General features: G+C 47.4%; 1 protein-coding gene across 3 annotated transcripts in view; it reads right to left on the reverse strand.

Moving 5' to 3' along the window:
* Window positions 1–19,567, reverse strand: part of APLP2 (amyloid beta precursor like protein 2) — a 43,070-nt gene that overhangs the window by 4,184 nt on the left and 19,319 nt on the right. For 2 of the 3 annotated variants that reach the window (XM_034069510.1, XM_034069509.1), the window contains exons 3-13: window positions 18,361–18,490; window positions 14,932–15,044; window positions 13,406–13,581; window positions 12,661–12,878; window positions 10,706–10,873; window positions 8,591–8,706; window positions 8,211–8,285; window positions 6,882–7,040; window positions 6,489–6,617; window positions 4,119–4,218; window positions 2,959–3,129 (exon numbers count right to left, since the gene is read on the reverse strand). In XM_034069510.1, the coding sequence (XP_033925401.1) occupies window positions 2,959–3,129; window positions 4,119–4,218; window positions 6,489–6,617; window positions 6,882–7,040; window positions 8,211–8,285; window positions 8,591–8,706; window positions 10,706–10,873; window positions 12,661–12,878; window positions 13,406–13,581; window positions 14,932–15,044; window positions 18,361–18,490 (1,555 nt within the window). The remainder of the gene's footprint in view (window positions 1–2,958; window positions 3,130–4,118; window positions 4,219–6,488; window positions 6,618–6,881; window positions 7,041–8,210; window positions 8,286–8,590; window positions 8,707–10,705; window positions 10,874–12,660; window positions 12,879–13,405; window positions 13,582–14,931; window positions 15,045–18,360; window positions 18,491–19,567) is intronic. The other variant, XM_034069511.1, reaches the window with a different exon arrangement.

Raw genomic sequence — 19,567 nt, forward strand, 5'->3', positions numbered from 1 at the left:
GGCTTAAGTGTTAAAGTGTGAGCGAGCAGTTCCTTTCTGCAGATGTCCCTTGGGGTCAGCACCACCTCACTGTGACCCCGTGGCTGGAGGCACGCATCTCCGTGCTGGGATAGCACATAGGGAATGCTGGCACCCATTCTTCTGCAACCAAGCGCATCAGCAAGCGCCTGGGGAATGGGAATGTCAAGGTCACCCAGCTCTGTAATGAGCTGCTGTCCCTTCTCTGGCACAAGCCCAGAAACAATAAATCCCAGGGCAAGGGAGGAGCTCAGAGCTACGCCAGCCTTTGTACCAGAACATCACTCGCCCATTTCTAGCCTGAAACTAGCATAGGATCAAGAGAGGAATATCAATTAACAGGAGGCGGCTGCTCTGCATAAACTGTTTGGATCTGAAGGGTTTATAAATAGATTGGATCAATAAGAGAAGAGTCTGATGCAAGATACAAAGACCTAACATAACGCAGCACATCAGGAGAGAGCCTAGTTCCCATTAGCTGCAGGGACAACACAACGCCCTTCACAACACCTAGACCTCCCTAATGCAAAAGCAGGACAGCAAAGCCTCAAACCTACAGCAGGGTCTCTCCAATGCAGAGCATGAGGTGGGGGCAATACTGCTACAGCACTTAACACCTTGCTAGTGACTGCATACACCTCTCCACAAGCTGCTGAGCTTGCAGCTTGCCTAAGACATTATGTCAGCCACTGCTGAAATTGGCAGTGTGCTCTTTGATGAGATGCAAGGAGAGGCTGCTTGGCTCCAAGGCAAGTTTTTACTGCCTGAAAACGTCAAGGAAACCAAGGTTTCACTGCAGCTCCTCCCAAAAGAAGCATCTCAGGCGTTTTGTGCATCCCCTTTCCCTATCCAGGTCTTTGGAGACAGTAATCAGATTCCAAACACGACCAAGGCTGCTGGTCTGACTTCTCACAGCTGCCCAAGCAGGTCATGTTATTGTGAAAGGCAATGATGGGCATTCTCTGGAGAGACCAGCCACAAATAACTTTTAGAGAACTACTGTGTCAGCTTTTGGCCTATGGCTGCTTTAGTCAATCCTCAGGAGCCAATGCAGCAGTCTCCAGGGCTGGGAGCTCTAAGCTTTGCTATTTGTCACGGTGTGCTGTACCAAATAACAGACCCAGTTCTATGTAGCTCAAAGGCACAGTTTAGATTCAATACTTCCCAGGGGAAAGAAACCCACACACAGGCACAACATCCCCCACAAACCTCCCTAGCAGCCCTCCTGAAATGCAATGTAGAGATAGGGAACAAGTGCAGATATATCTGTCCCTAAGTCATCACAAACTCTCCTATGGGGCTTGGAGTAAGATGCTCTAGTGGGAGTGTCCCTGCCTGTGGCAGGGGGTTGGATGCGGATGAGCTTTAAGGTCCTTTCCAACCCAAAGCATGCCATGATTCTAGGAAATGGGGAGCACCAGCCTATACTGATCACCTTGAAGCCAACAAAGCACTTGTCCAAAGGGGAATAATCAAACTAAAGGCTATCCTAATTCCTTCCAGAGCAGTCAGTGCACTGAATCAGCTGTATGCTGCTCCACACGAGGGATGAAGGTGACTTACATCAGTAGCGAAAGGCTGATGATGACAACAGTTCCGAGCTTTCTGGCCTTCACCATGTTACAAAACTACCTGTGTTCATTTTCAATGTTATTAGCAAAATCCCTTTGCTCTCCCTTTGAGATTCTGCACAATGTGTTTGTAACCAAAGGCACATTAAAATGCTGGGTTTGCTTCCCACACACAGCACACCCATCACTGCTCTGCAAGAGCATCTTAGCAATTAGCCTGCAATTTCCACTTTGGGAATGAGATCTGTGGTAGCAGATCAGCCATGGATAATCACACAGGACATTACCAGTATGGAGAGATGCTATGAGTGGAAAGGGGATGTTGAGGAGACCACAAAGAAGGAATCTCCTAATTCACATGTCCCAGATTAGCTGCACTCTATGGTACCTATGAGGACACTTAGCCAGGAAACACAACCCATGTCTGCTGTGGCACTGGTTCCTAGTTTAGTGCTGTCAGCAAGGATGGATTCCACAGCAGGAACAGGAGCCTCCAGACTCTTTTCCATCACCACAGTGAGCTTTGTTTTCCCCAGTGCCCAACTGAGATGCTGCAGGCAGCCTGCTAGGTTTCTTGAGGGCAAAAAAGCTATTCCAAGACACCTTGTGAGCCTGGCAGGGAGGAACACACGCACTCAATGAGATGCTCAGACTAGCTCGTATCTTTAACACTAGGCCTAAACAAGCACAGCTGAAAGTTACTGATCTAAATGAGAGCAGGGAAATGAAAATCAAGGTGAGTATGGAACTAACATGGAGCTATCAGACACACTGAGAAGGTAGGAGTGTGATTGAAAGCACTGTGAGGGAGCAGCTTAGAACCAACCTTTTTTCATTGGGTGGTACAAATCCGTCTGAGGATCTAGCAGGAGGGAAAACAAAAACAAAAATAGCAGAGAAAGGAGATTAAGAGAGAAAGGAAAAGGCTTGTGCATGATTTCTGACTCAGAGCCTGGGAAAAGCTTTTAGCCCTCAGCCTTCTTTCGGCTCAGGACTCTGTCCAAGCATTTACAAAGTCAACACACACACACACCAGCTGTCAACACCCAACCCTATAATAAAATACAGCTTTAAAGCAAGAGAGCTCCTGCAGCCCTTCAACAGGGCACAAAGACTTCATATAACATGAGAGCAATTTGCTTCCAGCCTGAAAAGTCATTGCAGAGTCGAGCCACGCAGGCGGAATGGGAAGAGATAAACCAGCTCTGCCAAGAGAAGAATGGGAAAACCAAGAGAGAAGCTCAGTGTGGATGACAAGTGGCACTGCCTCTTTCCAGGGGCAGCTGCTTTCCTCTTGGATCACCCAAAGGGATGGAGCCTCCTGTTCCACCAAGGAGAATGTGTAAAGCCAGTTTCCAGTTCCACATACCTTCACTTTCAGGCACGGCTGGGAAGGTTTTCACCTGGAATGGACGGAAGGGTTTGCCCTCCAGGGGAATCTCTTCACTCTCCTCCGAGCTCACTCTGACATCCACCTGGGATTCCGAAATGGAGGATGTGAACTGATCCATGTCTGCACGCTGCTCCTGAAGCAGCTCATCTGAAAGGAGTACAAGGAAACGTTACACAGACTGCAGGAAGCCTGGCAGGGACAGGAAGGGGCAGATGGCTTGAACAGAGCTGGGGCAGGGCTGCAGGGAATGCTGCTGAGGGCTGCCAGGTTATCTTGCATGCTCTCCCAAGTCTCATCTGGAATGCTCAAGTAAAGGTATCGCCTAGAAATACATACAAATACCAAGGGGTTTGATGTGGCAAAAGGCTTTGGCAAGATGGGATTAAACTATAGAGCAGGAAAGCATCTGCCTGTTTTTATGGATCTTTTTCATCTCCTTTTGAGAGACGACCTTGCTATTTGGAATGCTGCTGGCTTTTCTTGATGCCGACAGTGGAAGTTCTTAGGTACAAGCTGCTCTGGATGTGTTGCTCCAGCAAGTCCAGAGGAGACCATGGAGATGCTGTGAGGGCTGGAGCAGCTCTGCTCTGGAGCCAGGCTGAGAGAGCTGGGCTAGAGAAGAGAAGGCTCCTGAAGGGGAGACCTGAGAGCAGCTCCGGTGCCTAAAGGGGCTGCAGGAAACCTGGAAAGGGGCTTTGCACAGGGACCTGTAGGGACAGGCCACGGGGAATGGCTTGAACCTGCCTGAGTGGAGACTGAGCTGAGCTCTTAGGCACAAGCTGTTCCCTGTGAGGGTGCTGAGGCGCTGGCACAGGGTGCCCAGAGAAGCTGTGGCTGCCCCATCCCTGGCAGTGCTCAAGGCCAGGTTGGACACAGGGACTTGGAGCAGCTGCTCCAGTGCAAAGTGTCCCTACCTGTGACAGGTGCTGGAATTGGATGAGCTTTAAGGTCCCTTCTAACCTAATCCCATTCTGTGATTCTATGCATCTAAAACCCTGAGAGTATCTGCCCTGTGGTACCTAAGCCTAAGCCTGTTGTTGAGGGCATCCCCTCAAAGGAGCTAGCCATCTTTTTGGAGCTTGCTCTGAAAGCTTGTCTAACACAGTGATGAGCTGAGCTGGCAGAGAGACACTCACCAATCTCATCCTGGATTTCTTCAGCCACATATGGCACCTTGTAGAGCAGAGACAAGCTTTGATTCATCCGCTCCTCAATCACATGGAGATGTGTCATCACCTGCAGATGTACAAGAGTGTGTTGGAGGAGGCAAAGACTGTCAGTCACTCGACTGGTACCAGTCCTTCACTTGTTTCATTAAACATCTGCTACTGGTAATGGATCTGCCATCACAGATACCAGAATGGGACACGGGTCCTTCTAGTCCCCTTCTCTGGGTGATAGTCTCTAACACATCACTGCTGGAACTGATCATTTGTGCATGGTCCTCTTGGTGTTTTGGGAAAGGCTGGGAGCAGACAGAGATGTGGCTGACTCCTGTTGTAACCAGCTCTCCATTGGAAATGCTGGAGCTGGTATTTCCTATACACCAGACATGGTCATAATTCATTTCCTGCAGCAGCTACAAGCAAGTGCTTTATTAAATGGATTATCATTCCTGACTACTAGAAGAGATACACACAAAGGGAATAGACAATATTATTTATCAACTCTGGTTGCAGAACAAAGGTGCCTTTCAGAACAACGGTGGCATTACATTTGTCTTACACCCACTACACCCACTCCCTGCCAACAGCATTCTCCCTTCATTTGAGAAATGAATTCCAACTGCAGGCAACCTCAAATCGCTCTTCCCCAGCACATTTAATTCGCTGGTGAAGTCAAGCCTGACCTGAAGAGGGTGCTGCATAATCAGGGATCCCATAGACAACGAAACCCATGTTATCTGGCCAACCTAAGGCTGAAATAAAGGAGTGGAAAGGACCTGTTTTACAGTCTGACGTGTGCCTGACCTTTAAGAGCAAGGATGAAAGCAATTTAATTTTACATGTGGCAGCTTGTCAATCAAGGGAATCGATCGAGGTGCTTAAAGGGCCTCTGAAAAGCAAAGGGAATGGAAATTGAACTGTCCCACCCACATCCCTCCCCTGTCGATCTGTTGACACTGCAGCCTTCAGAATGAATTAAGGACTGTTTAGGTTTTAGCTTAAGAACACAGTTCACATGGGCTCTCCTGGGCTTTGGCAGCACCAGAACAAAGGGTCAGGGTGGGATGTGCTTGCTATGCTAAGCTGCCTCTGAAAACAGCAATCACGTATGCTGCACCACAAGGCAAACAGCACCTTGTAAATACCACCAGGATGGGCAGCTTGGCAAGCAGAGCAGCGGTGGCAGATAACCCGAGGGACAAGGGCTGAAGGTACACTGATAGCACCCAGGAATAACAGGAAAGCACCAGGACACCTGCAAGGGTGAGCTTTGCTTCTACAGAATCGCTGCAACATGACTCTACACCTCACTAGAGGTGACAGCAACAGGCTCCAGTCCCTGTCTTGCTCTTAAACCATGGTATTTCCATGCACTGGTTATAAAGCCAAGTAATGAGGTATTTTTTTCCTCTCTCTTCCCATTTGGATGAGTTCCACTGCCTTGTCTGCTTGCAGCTCTCCATTCTCTTCTATTCTGGCACATCTTTCAGGCATTACACAGGTTACATTCCTGAAGCTGCAACTGGACCCAGGCAGTGCTCTCTGCTACTCTCTGACCTTGTGAACGGTCATACCCTTATGAGCACATCTGTTTAACATTAACTGGACATTCTTGACTCTTACTTAGGCCTTTCAGTACATCTTCCACCTTTTTGAAGGTGGGTTGTGAAAACCAAGTGCCAGGATGTGATTCAAAGGACTTGTGGAATATCTGCAGCTCCTCTTGCAAGTACCAATGGCCAGGTTTGCCATCCACTTGAAGCAGCAGATTCACAGACACTACCCAGCACAAAGAAAATGACTTTCTGGCTCTTCAGGAGTAAAATGTATTGCAACAGCACAAAATAAACTCATCAAAAATAGGCTTTCTATTATAGCCAACAATGACGATGAAGGGCTTGGCAAGGGTTATGTATTATGCTTTGGAATCAAGGCAGCAACTCTGCAGAGGCATAAAAGATTCCCACAAACCCAAAACACAGGCATGTGAAGAAGAAGCCTGATGAAAGCAACACATAGACATGAGGTACTGGAAGAAGCGAGGCAGGTTCAAGGATGACCAAGTCCCCAGCAAATACATTGGTGTTTGACAAAAGGAAAACATAAAAATGATACCAAACTAGTTCTAACCCCCAAGACTCGTCCTTGTCACCAACAATCATTCCTGTATACACCCGGATTCCCATTCTGAGCACTGAGGAAACTTGTACAGACATCATACGATGACACAAAGATCTCTGCACAAGAATGAGAAGTTGCTATAGCACCCAGCAAACGCACAGATCCTCTGACAACCAGGCCTGGCTAACAATGCCTCCCTTGATAGAAACGTTCTTATACCTGAGATTTCATCTGTGCAGCCTTTTCTGGGTCAACTGCCAGGACGTGCTGGTAGTGGCGGATGGTGTGCAGCCGGTCCTTGTTCTCAGCACGCACATAGCGCTTCAGAGCTTGCAGGATGCGGTGGGGCTGTGGGATGGGAGGAGGGGAAGAGTTTGGATCCATTGGAGCCAATTTACAGCCCTTGAGAAAACACCCATTTTCTTTTATGTTAACTCTGTTAGAGCTATTGTGCCTTACAAACACCAAACAAAGCGGTGGGTTTCTTACCCAGGCAGAAAGGAGGAGTCTGTCTGGACTAAGCCTGCACAAACGGCCCTGCTGGAGGAAGCTTTACAGACCCTATTCCCAGCTTCTGCCTTGTTCTCACCTCACACCTGCAAGGGAACTCACCCGTGGTGGGTCAGCCTGCAGGGCTGCCAGGTAGTTCTCCAGGGCGATGCGGCGGCGATCGTTCAGCATCGCTTCCACACGAGCCAGGTGAGTCTCCACCAGCTGCTGCTTCTCGCTCGCTGCCTCCTTCTCCAGGGATTTCACCATTGCCTGGAAGTGCTGCAACAAAGAAAGGGCATGAAAGGCGCTGCAGGCATCAGGGTCACCTATTCTCACTGGTGCTGGGAACAAAGGGAGCCTGTCACACTGCCTGTCCTAGGTATTCATGGCACAGGAGAAGGGCACTGTGAACTGTTGATGCAGATTTCATCTTTGCACATTCCACAGTGACTATTTGCCTTCCAAACTGCCTTCACAAGGCATTTCTGAGGTCTGAAGGAGGTATGTGGCCTTGCAGCTAAAGCTCAGGTTGGGAGATCCACCTGTGTTGAACTTATGACTTAATATTAACTCTTTCCCTTGATCTTGCAATATGGGAACAGGATTGATCCCTTCAGCATAGAGGCAATAACCTGAACTTGCAGAAGTTCACAAAGGTATCACACGCAGGGGATGCTTCACCAGTCCTCCTTCAGACCAACCTCTATATAGCCTATTAGAAAGGTCATAACCCACATCTCCAAATGAACCAGAGAAGCCCATTAAGCATTGTTATGTTTCAACAGAGATGATGACAAACTCTTTCAGACCTGCCCCTATTTCCAAACAGTGGCTTGTGTTAAAATCTAGAGATAGAACTGTTCCAGGCTGAAATCCAAAGCAGGATCGGTCACTTCAGATGGATATCACTTTGAGGGAACTTCACACAGTTGTCCCTGCCAGAAGAGCCTGCCCCCAGCAATCCCATACTGAGAATATCCCTGATTAACTTCGCAGTCTAACTGAACATTCCTCATAAGGCAGAAGATTGGCACTTTGGCAGCAAACCAGCTTTATCTGCTGGCTAAGTGGTTTTCACTAAGTCTGCCCAAACAGGAAATGTGTGTCCAGAGAGTCAGGGCCAACGTGAACTGGGGCTCTGAGGCCCCTGGTTAGTGGGGAACAGGCCAAAAGGCTGAAGTTACCATTTGGCTCTGGTGTCGCTGCGCTTGAGGGGTGAGACAGCTTCTTACTGCTGGGTTTAGGGAAGGACCTGGCACAGCATCAGCTCATCTCCAGCTTTAAGAACAAAGCATGCGTTTGAATCAAATCTGCTCTACAAGGCAGCTGCTGACAGAACAGGAAAGCTGTTCTTCCATCTCAGCTGCCCGCTGGCTTTGAGCTCTCATTTATGGAGAAGAAGGCAGCCAAGCACCAGTAACTTCCATCTTTATGTCCTTCAGCTCTTACCTGAATGAGAGTCTGCCTTTCAGCCTTGGGCAGATTGACAGCTTGGTGTTCTGCTTCCTCCCATTCCTTTTTCACCTGGACAAGAAAAGGACAGATCCTAAATCAACACCTGATCTTTGCGAGCTTATTTGCCTTTGCACGCAGATCCCTGTACAGCCTGGCTAGGAAAACAGAGCTGCAGGGGGGTTTAAGCCTAGCACTTCAACCCACTCAGCTGCAAGCCAAGTGTCGCTATTGATTCCCTTCTCCCAAAACTCTAAGGAAATGTGAATCTAACTGCCATATTGCAAGACACATGAAAGTGCATGGAGTCCATCATCACCAGTGCACCATCAATGTATCCAAATACAGCTGATAAAGGACCAAAGCTAGATGCTCACCCGGTCCATACGGTTGTGGTGCCTGACCTCCAGCTGCTCCTTTGCCTTCTGGAAGCGGGCATGTTCATTGTCATCAGCTGGGGTCTCAAAGTAGACATCCACATCATCAGTTGGCACTGCAAAGAGAGGGTCAGGATAAGTGGTGGTGCCGAATCCCATGATCCTGGATGGCAAAGGACGGGCAGGGAGAGGAAGCTCCATTCCTGCACCATTAACAATCTGCCAGGCTGAGTTTACTGAACCACCACCTACCAGCAGTCCAGTTTGGTATCATTCAGCTGCCCATTTACTGCACATCACCAGTTAGTTCCATCATCACCGGTAATGCACTGTGGCAACCGGTCCTCCCAGTAGTTCTGGGATGAGCATTATTCAGCTCCAGCAACAGAAGGACTTGGACTGCAGAATAAAGAACTTGTTCTCTCTTCCCTTTCACATTAGCTTTGGGGAGTTTAAATGGCATTTTGTGCATTAGCAGTTTGCTGACAAGCTGGCTCCAGACACCATTAATATGATCAGGGAGCTTAAAAATAAGTCTGCACAAAACACTACATAAGATTTGACACTTCAAACCTACCTTCCCTACCAGATGCACCATGCAGGACTAACAGGCAATGATATTAGACAAGACAGCAACAGAAGGAGGCTCAGTGTGACAAGTTGGCTCATCCAATAAACTGGACTGTTGGTATCTTTTAAGACATTCAATTTTGACAAGGGGAGAAACACAATTTCAGAGCTGATAATTCCAAGCATTATCCAATAATCCACAAGGCAAACTCCACAACGGGGGCTCTGTACTCCAGAAACCGCAGTTCAGGAAATGCTGAACCACGTTTCTATGCTCGGTTTTAGAAGCTACACATCCCAAAGCCCTTTCCCAACGGATCTATGGCAAACAGGATGCTCTCCATCGCTGCCTTTCAGCAGAAGGAGGGCAGAAAAGGGAACCACATTAGTTATTTGGGTGGGAAAAGCCCTCCAACATGTCATTGAATGCTTGAGGAGAAGGATTACCTGGCATACAGTCTAGATGCACCTGAATCCACCAACCTTGACTCTAACTAGGGAAGGAAGAGTGAAGAAAATGGGAAAGGATAACTGAAATAACAGCACCATATCACACGGGCATTCCAATTGCGAGCAAGGGACACCATGAGATCGGTACCACATTCTGGGCCGGCTCATGGCATTCCTGAACCAGGCTTGGACACAGAGAAGCCTCTTTCCAGCCCAAATCCCTCTGTTACAGGACAAAGTTTCAGACAAAAAGCCCCTGATATCCACATCTTTTATTTCACCGCCTGGGTGAGATCAGCCCAATCTAAAGCACTTGCATGGAGCCCATTCTGTAAACAGGATTATGGCTGTGGAGTCAGACTGCCAAGCCCCAGATAACACAAAAAGCCTTTCAAAAGGCTTTTATGGGAGCTGAAGTGGAAGTGCTGGAGTTCAACAATAAGATTAATAAGGAGGTTAAAATGGTTTTTGGTAGTTTTATCATCTGACATAAAAGCCGCTGGAAACCGGTGCCAAAAACCTCAAGCTCTCAGAAACACTGGGATTGAGGCATGATTCATATTTCAAACCAAGCTGAAAGTGGGAATCTGAATTCCATGCTACTTCTCCAATACCTTCCCAAAATACAACAGCAAGAAAGTGTCTACTACTGGGAGAGCAGCGAGGAGCAGCCTACTCTTCAGGATGGACCAAACATATGGATGGAACACCACTGGGGCAAGTGCTTCCTTCCATACCTTTGGAATAAAAGCAAACAGAAAAGCTATGCCTTTTCCCAAGAGAGACAGCCCCTAATCCCTGCTATAGATCTGGAAGAGGACAACTACACCCTTAGTAAGAGCCGCAAGCCAACGGAGAGCACAGACACCATACATCCAGAGCCACTTTCCCTAGGAAAGCCCACCCTAAAGACTCGGAGAAGCAGAGACAAGAGGAGACTGCTGCAAAAGGACAGACAGAACTGCTGCAGACAGTGGGACCAAGAGGATAAAGCTACACACGTGTCCTCTCTTGACCTAGGCAAGGAGGAGGAGACACCAAACGCCAGACAGACAGTGGCTAGCTGCAAAAGGGCCAGTGGGAGGCAGGACTTACTCATCTTTTTACACACAGCCATACAATACTCCTCTGACTCAAAATTGTTCCTGTTGCCTCCGCAGCCTCCATATATAAAGCGAATGCATTTTCTCTTGTTAGGGTCGAAGTACCAACGAGGCATCACAGCCTGGCAGGGCCCTGTCATCGCCTCCTGGGAGCAGACAGCTGTGTGGAGACGGGTTAGAACGTGAGCACAAGCCCTGCTGAGCACTTCATGCAACACGGTGGTGGCTCTGCTTGAGACCTTCACCTGCCAAAGGGCTCCTGTCACTATTGGAGGGGGATATTCAACACTGCAAAAGCATTCACCCCAAGGTTTGTTATCTGGGGAGGTGCCTCTATGTGGTGCTTTGAAGCACCAGGTTACCCAGTGTGGAACTCTCATGTGCAGGAGGGATTTCTCCTTAGCTAGAGGCTGAAACAGCAAGGATCTGTTTGGCTGATGTCAGTGTTATGCCTCGGGCATCCCAGCATGATGGAAAGATAAAACCAACATGATGGAAGGAAAACCCATTAGGGCTGCTTAAAGCATCCCAACATGTCCTGTTGGCTGCATTCTGCCTGGATAGCCACTCCACGTCTTAAAGGTGAGGTGTAAGAGCAAGCAAAAAGGCAGGCTAAGCACAAGGAACGTGATCAGCAAGGCAATCTCAGCTGTTAGGTTTTCCAGTTTGGAAACATCTATATGTTAAACATTGAAACTCCAGGTAGCCACAGTATGTGGGCTGCTTCACAATGAGCAGGCACAGAACTGGGTTATTCTGAGGCAAGAGAACAGATACAGCGTGTGATTTAGCAACTGTTCATGGTACTTTGGGGGAAAAAAGAAGACTGTTGGACCCCCAAACCAGACACCCCAATCAGATGGTTCCAAGGCTGTTTCAACACCAGATCTGTACCAGTCCTGTACATATATGAGCTAAGCCTTGTCTCAGCAAGTAAAATTATCTGCAGCATGCTGGCATTGGACCAGGAAGATGCAAGAAGTGCTGGCAAGGATTCAGTGATCTGGAGCTAATTGAATTTCATTCCCTCTCCCCTCCCCCTTCCTCTGCAGACACTTCTACACGCAAAGGAGAGGACAGCATCTAACACTGAGGCACGACACAACCAGCAGATGCCCTCTGCAGTGGCACCTACCACTTAAGCACAGTATATAATGTTACTGCAGAAAGCCTGTGTCACCCATGCAATAAAAGCAGGCCAATTGTGCTGGCTGACTTTCTTGCAGGGGAGAGAAGGGTTTATGTAAAGGCAGCAGCAAATATGCTCCTCTTAAACAGCCAGGAAGCACCTTTATGCCACCTGGGCAGAATATGGCCCACTGCTTTTAGTTTCCTTTTGTAAACTGGTGTTGAAACACAGAATCCCAGCCTGGTTTGGGTTCGAAGGGACCTTAAAGCTCACCCAGCTCCAACCCCTGCCACAGGCAGGGACCCCTCCCACTGGAGCAGCTGCTCCAAGCCCCTGTGTCCAACCTGGCCTTGAGCACTGCCAGGGATGGGGCAGCCACAGCTCCTCTGGGCACCCTGTGCCAGCGCCTCAGCACCCTCACAGGGAAGAACTTGTGCCTAATAATCCACCAAATCCAAAATAATGGCCCTAAACCAGGATTTTACATTCAGAGTGTACCCAAAATGCCTAGGATTTTCCAAAAAGCAGCCTATGCAGGTATGGTTTTTCTGACCCAAAACTGCACCTTCATTTGCTCAATGTGCCAAACACCACACTTTCTGCCAGCAGAACTCCTGTTTACCTGCAAACATATGGCCCGTGCTCTAGAGGGTTCATTTCAACACCTGAAACACAAGCCTCATCAGTTTCTCCTCTGTCTGCTAACTCATCTGGTAAATACAATCTCCAAGTGGCATTTAGTGACTTGATCAAGAACCTGTCATCAAGGAGATGACTCTGAGGGAAGCCACAGGCCTGCAGGCTGGAGCATCTCTTACATTTCATGTCACTGCTGACTTCTTTTTCAGGAGCAGCTTTGTCATTGCTTGGCTCTGTGGGGGTCTCCTCGTTGTAATCATCCACTTTGTAGCTATCGTAATAGTAATCACGGTCTTCCACCACGTCCTCCTCCTCTTCCCCTTCATCTTCTTCATCCTCATCCTCCTCCACAGCCGTTCCTGTGATGTCTTCTACACCTGCCTCTGTAGGGAACTCACTGAAGGGACACAGGGTTTAAAGTTAAGACTAATCACTTTGCAGCCAACCTTTGATGTACCAGAGTAATGATTCTCTTTTCATCTGTTCTAGAAACACAGGAGATGGGGAGAAATTAATGGACCAGCTATTGATCAGCCCATTGACTGCAGTGATGGGACCCCCCTCACTACAGACACACCTACTGCAGGCAGAGCTTCTCCATGCCTCTGGCTTAGTGGAGGGTACTTACATTTCCTCATCAGCTTCTTTTCCCTAAGTGAAATTCTACCATCAGGGAGGTAACTGCTGTTGCAGTCAATCTTTCTGACTGTTTGAGGATGGAGTGGGGGGGACTGGTTAGCTCCTTGGCTAATAGGAGTGCTGCAGAGTCATCTGGCCTTCTGCAAGGCTCTTCCAGGCTCAGGACACTCCTTTGGGAAATTCAAAAGCACAGGAATTCTCCTGTCTATCCTCACACGGGTGAAATGGTCACTAACAGCAACTTCACGTACAGAGCTGCCACCATCTGTGTTAGTACAACCCTACCTTTTATAGAGGTCATAGTCCTCATCCTCATCTTCATCCTCTTCCTCTTTGGACAGAGCCTCATCCACAACCTTTGCCTGAGGGCAGCATACGTATTCTGTTCCATGGAACTGGTCTACTCCACAGGGCAGCAGCATGCCATAACTGTGCAGGATCATCCCTTCTGTCAGACAGGCCTGCAAGAGGAGCCCATTGGTGTCAGCTCAGCATCATGCACTTGCTTTGGATAAAGCTGAAGTTTGCCTAGCAAAGATCTTGAGATTAGTACCAAAAGTCTATACTTGGCAGCGAAAAGGACAACAGCAACATAAAACCCAAGTCTAATACCAAAGGAAAATGGATCTGAGCCTTGTAGCTGAATCAACATCTCCAGTAAAGTCCCAGATTTAAGCTGAGGATATTCTGTACCAGCTCCAGGGATGGAGCACTCCAAAGCAGCAGAGCTGCTGTCTGCATTTCTGGGCTGGCCATTTCATTAAGCTTTATTTATTACACTTTACACTGCAGTAAGTGAATAATCACTCCAATGGACTTTATGTCAAGATTATTTTAACATGCTGAAGATGAAAATCAATCCGATAATTCAAGAAAAAGCCAAATGCAAACTGTGATCAGACCTTACGTCTATGAATGTCTCATAAGCTAAGGAAACACATGGTTTTAAAAGAAAGAAGTAAGAAAGGCTTTATTATGCACATCAGAACCCTTTTGTGCTTTGCTTTGTTACAGCACAGATGGACAATGAGCCAAGTATTTCTGGAGAAGGTCTCCAACTCTGTCTAAAGCAGAGTGACTTTTAAATATGCTCAATATTAACAAGTTTATCCCCAATTAAAAGGGGATTCCTTCAGCACAGCTTGCTTTCAGTGGGGTTTTGCTCCTGGGATTTTAAAGGAACAGGTTTCACTGGTGCATCTTTAGCCTCTTTACTAGCACATCACTGATCATTGTGCTGCTGTTTCAACGCACGCATCTTGGTTTCTTTACCCCCCCAGCTCAAATGGGTGTGCACAGAATCTGCAACCTTTATGCCAGTCAGATTAAAAACCACCACACAACCCCCCTGGGCTAGATTTATTCAGAGAAGATAATCCATCTCTTATGTAAAACCTCCACTAATCAGGAACCAGGAACTCAGATTGTCCCCGAGCAAGTGCTGCCATCCAAATCCCCTGCAGCAGCAGGTACATTAAGGCATAATGTGCAAGGGAAATAGGAACCAGCCATGAACACTGTGGCTCTCTAACCTGGAAGGAAGGATGAGCCCTGGTTAAAGCAATTCCTAGCTCTATCCTAGAGCCTGGGCAAGCTCCTTTTGTGCGTGAGGAATAACTCAGCTAGCTGCAGAGGTTGTTTTAAGTCACTTGAGTGCTTTTAGCTTCCCTTTTCATTGCTGTCTGCCTCAGTCCAGAGGCTCCAATATGGGAATGACAGACCCCAGCAATGAATGCTGTGGTGCTGCAATACTACACGCATCCAAAGGGATGGATCCACAGCAAATATTCCTGCCACAGCAGGTCATTTACCTCCTTGGCCACAGTATGCCAGTGCTGATGGCTCTCACACACATCCATCCGCTCCTTGTGGAAGAACCGGCACTTCTCTGGCACCAGCAGCACGTCGCTTACAAACTCCCCCACTGAAAAACAAGAAACATCCATAGATCACATGTGTCCTAACAAACACCACAGCCACCATGAGAGCTCCATTAAAACACATGTTGCTCAAAGTGCCTTAAAAGTTCAGTATATTCTTAATGGGGACAGAAAGTCAGAGGCCAAGAGTTTCCAAGCTGGAGCAGCTGCTCCAGTGGAAGGTGTCCCTGTCCGCGTCAGGCGGTTGGAAGTGGATGAGCTTTAAGGTCCTATCCAATCCAAACCAGTCTGGGATTCTAAGAACAGGAGTAGGGGCTGAAACATCATCTGAATCCTAAGGCTGCACTGAAGGCAAAAGTTTCCAGTGCAAGTTAAATACTTGTTCATGGATGAGACAGGATTCACTGAAGGGTTTCCACACAGACCTTTGAAAACACTACATCTGCATATGGAAGTTTTCAAACCACTTAATGGCCACTTTCTAAATGTCATAGCAAAGCTACTTCATGCGCTTGGGGGCTGTAACAGCCTGGACACTTTCATATGGCACTGGTATTATCTACGTTTGCAGTATCTGAGCAAGTCTTGTTTTGTTTCCAGATGGTTTCATTCAGGATCAACTGCAGTCCATTCCCTGACTTGGCTGGTCCTGTCCTAACCAGAACACAGCAGGCTGGAAACAGCAAAGCTACACAGGCCAAAGCCCAGGGTACAAGCAGAGCCAGCAAATACACTGCATGCCATCCTTTAGATAACCACCACCTCACAGCATGATGAAGTGTTGGCACTGCCTTAAAACCAGACCGTTGCTTTTGAGGAATAAGGGAGAGCATCAGCCTGCTCTCCAGCCTCTCTATTAGTTGGACTGAGCAGCCATTTAGTCTGCATTTCCACCACAACTCCATTTAGAATCAACCAGGTTGGAAAAGACCTTTAAGATCAAGTCCAACCATTGTCCATCACTAAACCACGGTGCTGAGGGCCTCATCCACACTATTTGGGAACTCTTCTAAGTCAAAAGGCCTTTCCCCACAGAGCCTCCAGGGAGCAGAATTACTTGTCCAACAGTATCTTTGCCAAATAGATGTTATGATTTTGCATGACCACTCAGTACTGGTAGCAAAGGCTCAGGGACACTGCTCCTGGGCCCTACACAGAGGGTGTTGAGCAGAGTTTAGGGGCAGATTATGGGAGGACAATTGCAAGATAATGAAATCAACTAACACTTGAACATCACCCTTTTAACATGAGCCACACTTTAAACTAGTAAGCACAACAGAGAAATGGGTTTCCCCTGTTTCCTTATCTCAGAACAGGCCATCTGCATTTTAAACTCAACAATCCTTCCCTCTCAGGAGAGGTTTCAATGTTTCTGATAGGAAAGCTTACACTGGCCAAGCTTTAATATCCAGAGACTGAAGTTCTGGGGGCTGAAGGCAGAAGACTCAAAATGATCAAAGGTGAACAAACAGCTCTTTTGAACAACGCTGAACCCTCACACCATCACATAAAACACACCAACCCACCTAGGAACTGGGCAACCCTTATGTTAATGACACCTTCCCCACTGATGGCCACTGTCAGAAAAGCAAATCCTCTCCTTTTTCAGCTCAGAGCAGGCATAAGAAGGGTTTCCTTGTCACCTCTTCTGTTTCCATGCCACCCAGAAGCCTAGTTTGCCTCTTCACACCTCAGCAGGCTCAGCCCTGCTCCCATCATCCTATTGTTACCTTGGTTTTACAGTTCAGTGGCCGTGCTAATGGCTTCTCTTCTCCCCTCTTTACCTTTGAATGACAAAAGAGCTTTCACTGCTGGGGGGAGGCAGGAGAAGGTTCATCAGCAAGCAGCAAAATCCCACCTCGAGACAGTCTGTGCTTTAATGAAGGGAGGAAGATTCAAGCAGGAATGGGTACAAACCCCCCTTGACTACACTCGAAGTCATACAGAACACATCATCCACTTGCAACAAGCAAGCTGTGGGCTGCTGAAAACAAGAGAATGCATTTGATGTCTATGTGGACTATTGAGCTGCCACTCAGCTCTGCAAGCCAAAGCTGCCTCGCAGGCTGAGCAGCACAAGCCAGGAACACTGGGAAAGACACTAATTACAAACGTGAACAGGGAGTTTAATGCTTATCACATTTTAGGGCAGCGTCACTAAAATCAGCTTATTTTTCAGCTGGAGAATAGGCTTGGGGAAGGATTACTCCTCAACGAGATGACTCCTCCTAAAGCCAGAGATCTTGCTTTCATCCTGATTTCCATTAGGAATTCTCTGCATAAACAGCTGGGTTTGGTTGCTTCTCAAACCTGAACTGCCACATCTATACAGACAAGAGTCTTCCTCCCAGGTTGCTTCCACAACAGATTCCATTTTTATGATGTGCTTTATGATCATCTATTGGAAGGCATATGTGTGTATATGTATATATATGTATATGTGTATATATATATATATGTATATATGAAGGTATATGTATATATTCACACCCATATAGGACAAAGTACCCATACAGTTCTGCAGATTTGCTTGTGTCCTCCTATGCCAAACCATATCCTAACCTGAAATCAGGCCCCAAATAAGGAAAACTGCTTCCCACTCAATGCTCCCAGCACTCAGACTCCCCAGGATAGCACAAGACTTCTATTAAACCACCTATTTCCCAGTGGATAACTCCAAAGAGAATCAGCCAGCTGAGACCAAGCTTAGTGCTAAGAACACATGCAGTGCAGCACAGTGTCATGCACAACCTACAGGTTGCAAGGTAAAGAAACTAAACGTGTGCCTTGATTCCAGTGGATGGAATGATTCTGGAAAGGACCATGAAATCCATCAGTTTCTCTGATATTCCTTCATAGTTCAAAGTGGGGACATGGGATACAGCTGCAAGAAGCCTGTTCTCTTTGGAACAGCAAAGTTTAAATATAGTCATGGAAATAGAATAGAGATCTCTTGCCAAGACCAAAGCAGGAAGCCTGAACACACTGAGAGCATTGGAGTCTCCAAGGCAACAAAATATTAAACCTCCACAAAAATAGGATCAGAGTATTAAATCCCAATGTCTTTGTGATACTCAAGTACAATAGCCTTCAGGTTTGTATGGCAGTTGCAGAGGGAATGGGGATTTCTTTTGCATGCCAGGCACCATTATCCCACCACAGCTGCTATCAAGCTGTCGATCTGTTTGAGACAGGGAGAGTTCCATCTTGTGGAAATCAAAACGTTTAAGAGGAAGTTGGATGTGGAAATGGCAACCTGGGAGGAGAGAAGCTTTGTAGAGCTCAGTTGTTGCCTCTGTTAGAAACCAGAAGTCTTTTTGCTCCCTAGGAACACACAAACACATCCCACCACCCGCTCACCCAGGCACTTGTAGGGCACAACAATGTGAGTGTGGTCCTTGCACTGCTTCTTCCCCCTCTTGCACCAGCTGTCGATGCTGACGGGTTGGTTGGCTTCCACCACGTTCGTGATCTGCAGGTCTGGATACATCTGTTTAACGAGAAAGGACAGAGAATGGGCAAAGTGGCTCCTCACCAAAGCAGCGAGGCTGATTCTCCACACAAAACCAAGTTCCAATCCGTGCACGGACACACGTTCTCTTCTGGATCAAGCTTACAACAGCTGAAGACATAAAAAAGCTGTTTGGCACCCAGGGCTTGAGAAATGGAATGTGTTATCCATCACTTCTTTGCAGCAGGAGGAAGCCAGGTCATGAGCAAAAGCCTTTGCTGGCACTAAGCTGAGGTGTTTGGCTTTGCATGGTAATGGAGAAGGGGGATTTGGGTTTGGAGATTGCTTCATTTCATTCTGTCTGGTGCAGCCTGATACCCTCTGGAAGAGGGCAGTCACCAACAAATAGGGCTTAGTAACACCTTCAGACTCCCTTGTCACTTGTCAGGCTAATATGCACCTACCTGCTCAGGTTTCCTTATGCCTGCTCCATTTATGATGTATTCATATGATTCCTGCATCCTCCTCGAGTTCTCAAGTCCAGACACTGACTTACATTTAGGCTTTTACTACGTGAACCAGATGTAGCCCCAATTACATCAGCCTTGTAAAGCAGTTTTAAAAGTTATCCAAGTCCAGACATGGTGCATTCTATCACTTTCCTATTTAAAGGATACATTACTTAGTATTTGCCTTGCCTGTCACCTGAGAGGAGCAACTAAAGACACTTATCAAAGCCAATATGCTACAGCATACTGAAAGGACATTACATCTTTTGCAATAAACCTTGATGAAGATACTTTTCTCATGTTCTGCCTGATCTGAACATGTTGCTGAGAACAACCCAGCCACAGTTTGATGAGGACAGTGTCAGGTTCCATTATGTACAATGTGGTGGTGATGCTGATGAACCGGGTTAAGATCTGGAGATACCCCTGCAAACACCCTCTACTTAAAACACTGATCACCTTCTGTGGCAGTGCAAGCTGATGTAACCAGAGGTAGCTCCTCAATCCCACTGCAGTGTCCTCCCTGCTCTGCCAACAGGTCATGGAATCGAGCTAGTCAAAAGCAAGCTCATCTCCTGCAGGGTTAATTTGCTCCTGACCGGCTAAA

The sequence above is a fragment of the Melopsittacus undulatus genome, chromosome 15 (assembly GCF_012275295.1).
Source record: "Melopsittacus undulatus isolate bMelUnd1 chromosome 15, bMelUnd1.mat.Z, whole genome shotgun sequence".
Lineage (NCBI taxonomy): Eukaryota > Metazoa > Chordata > Aves > Psittaciformes > Psittaculidae > Melopsittacus > Melopsittacus undulatus.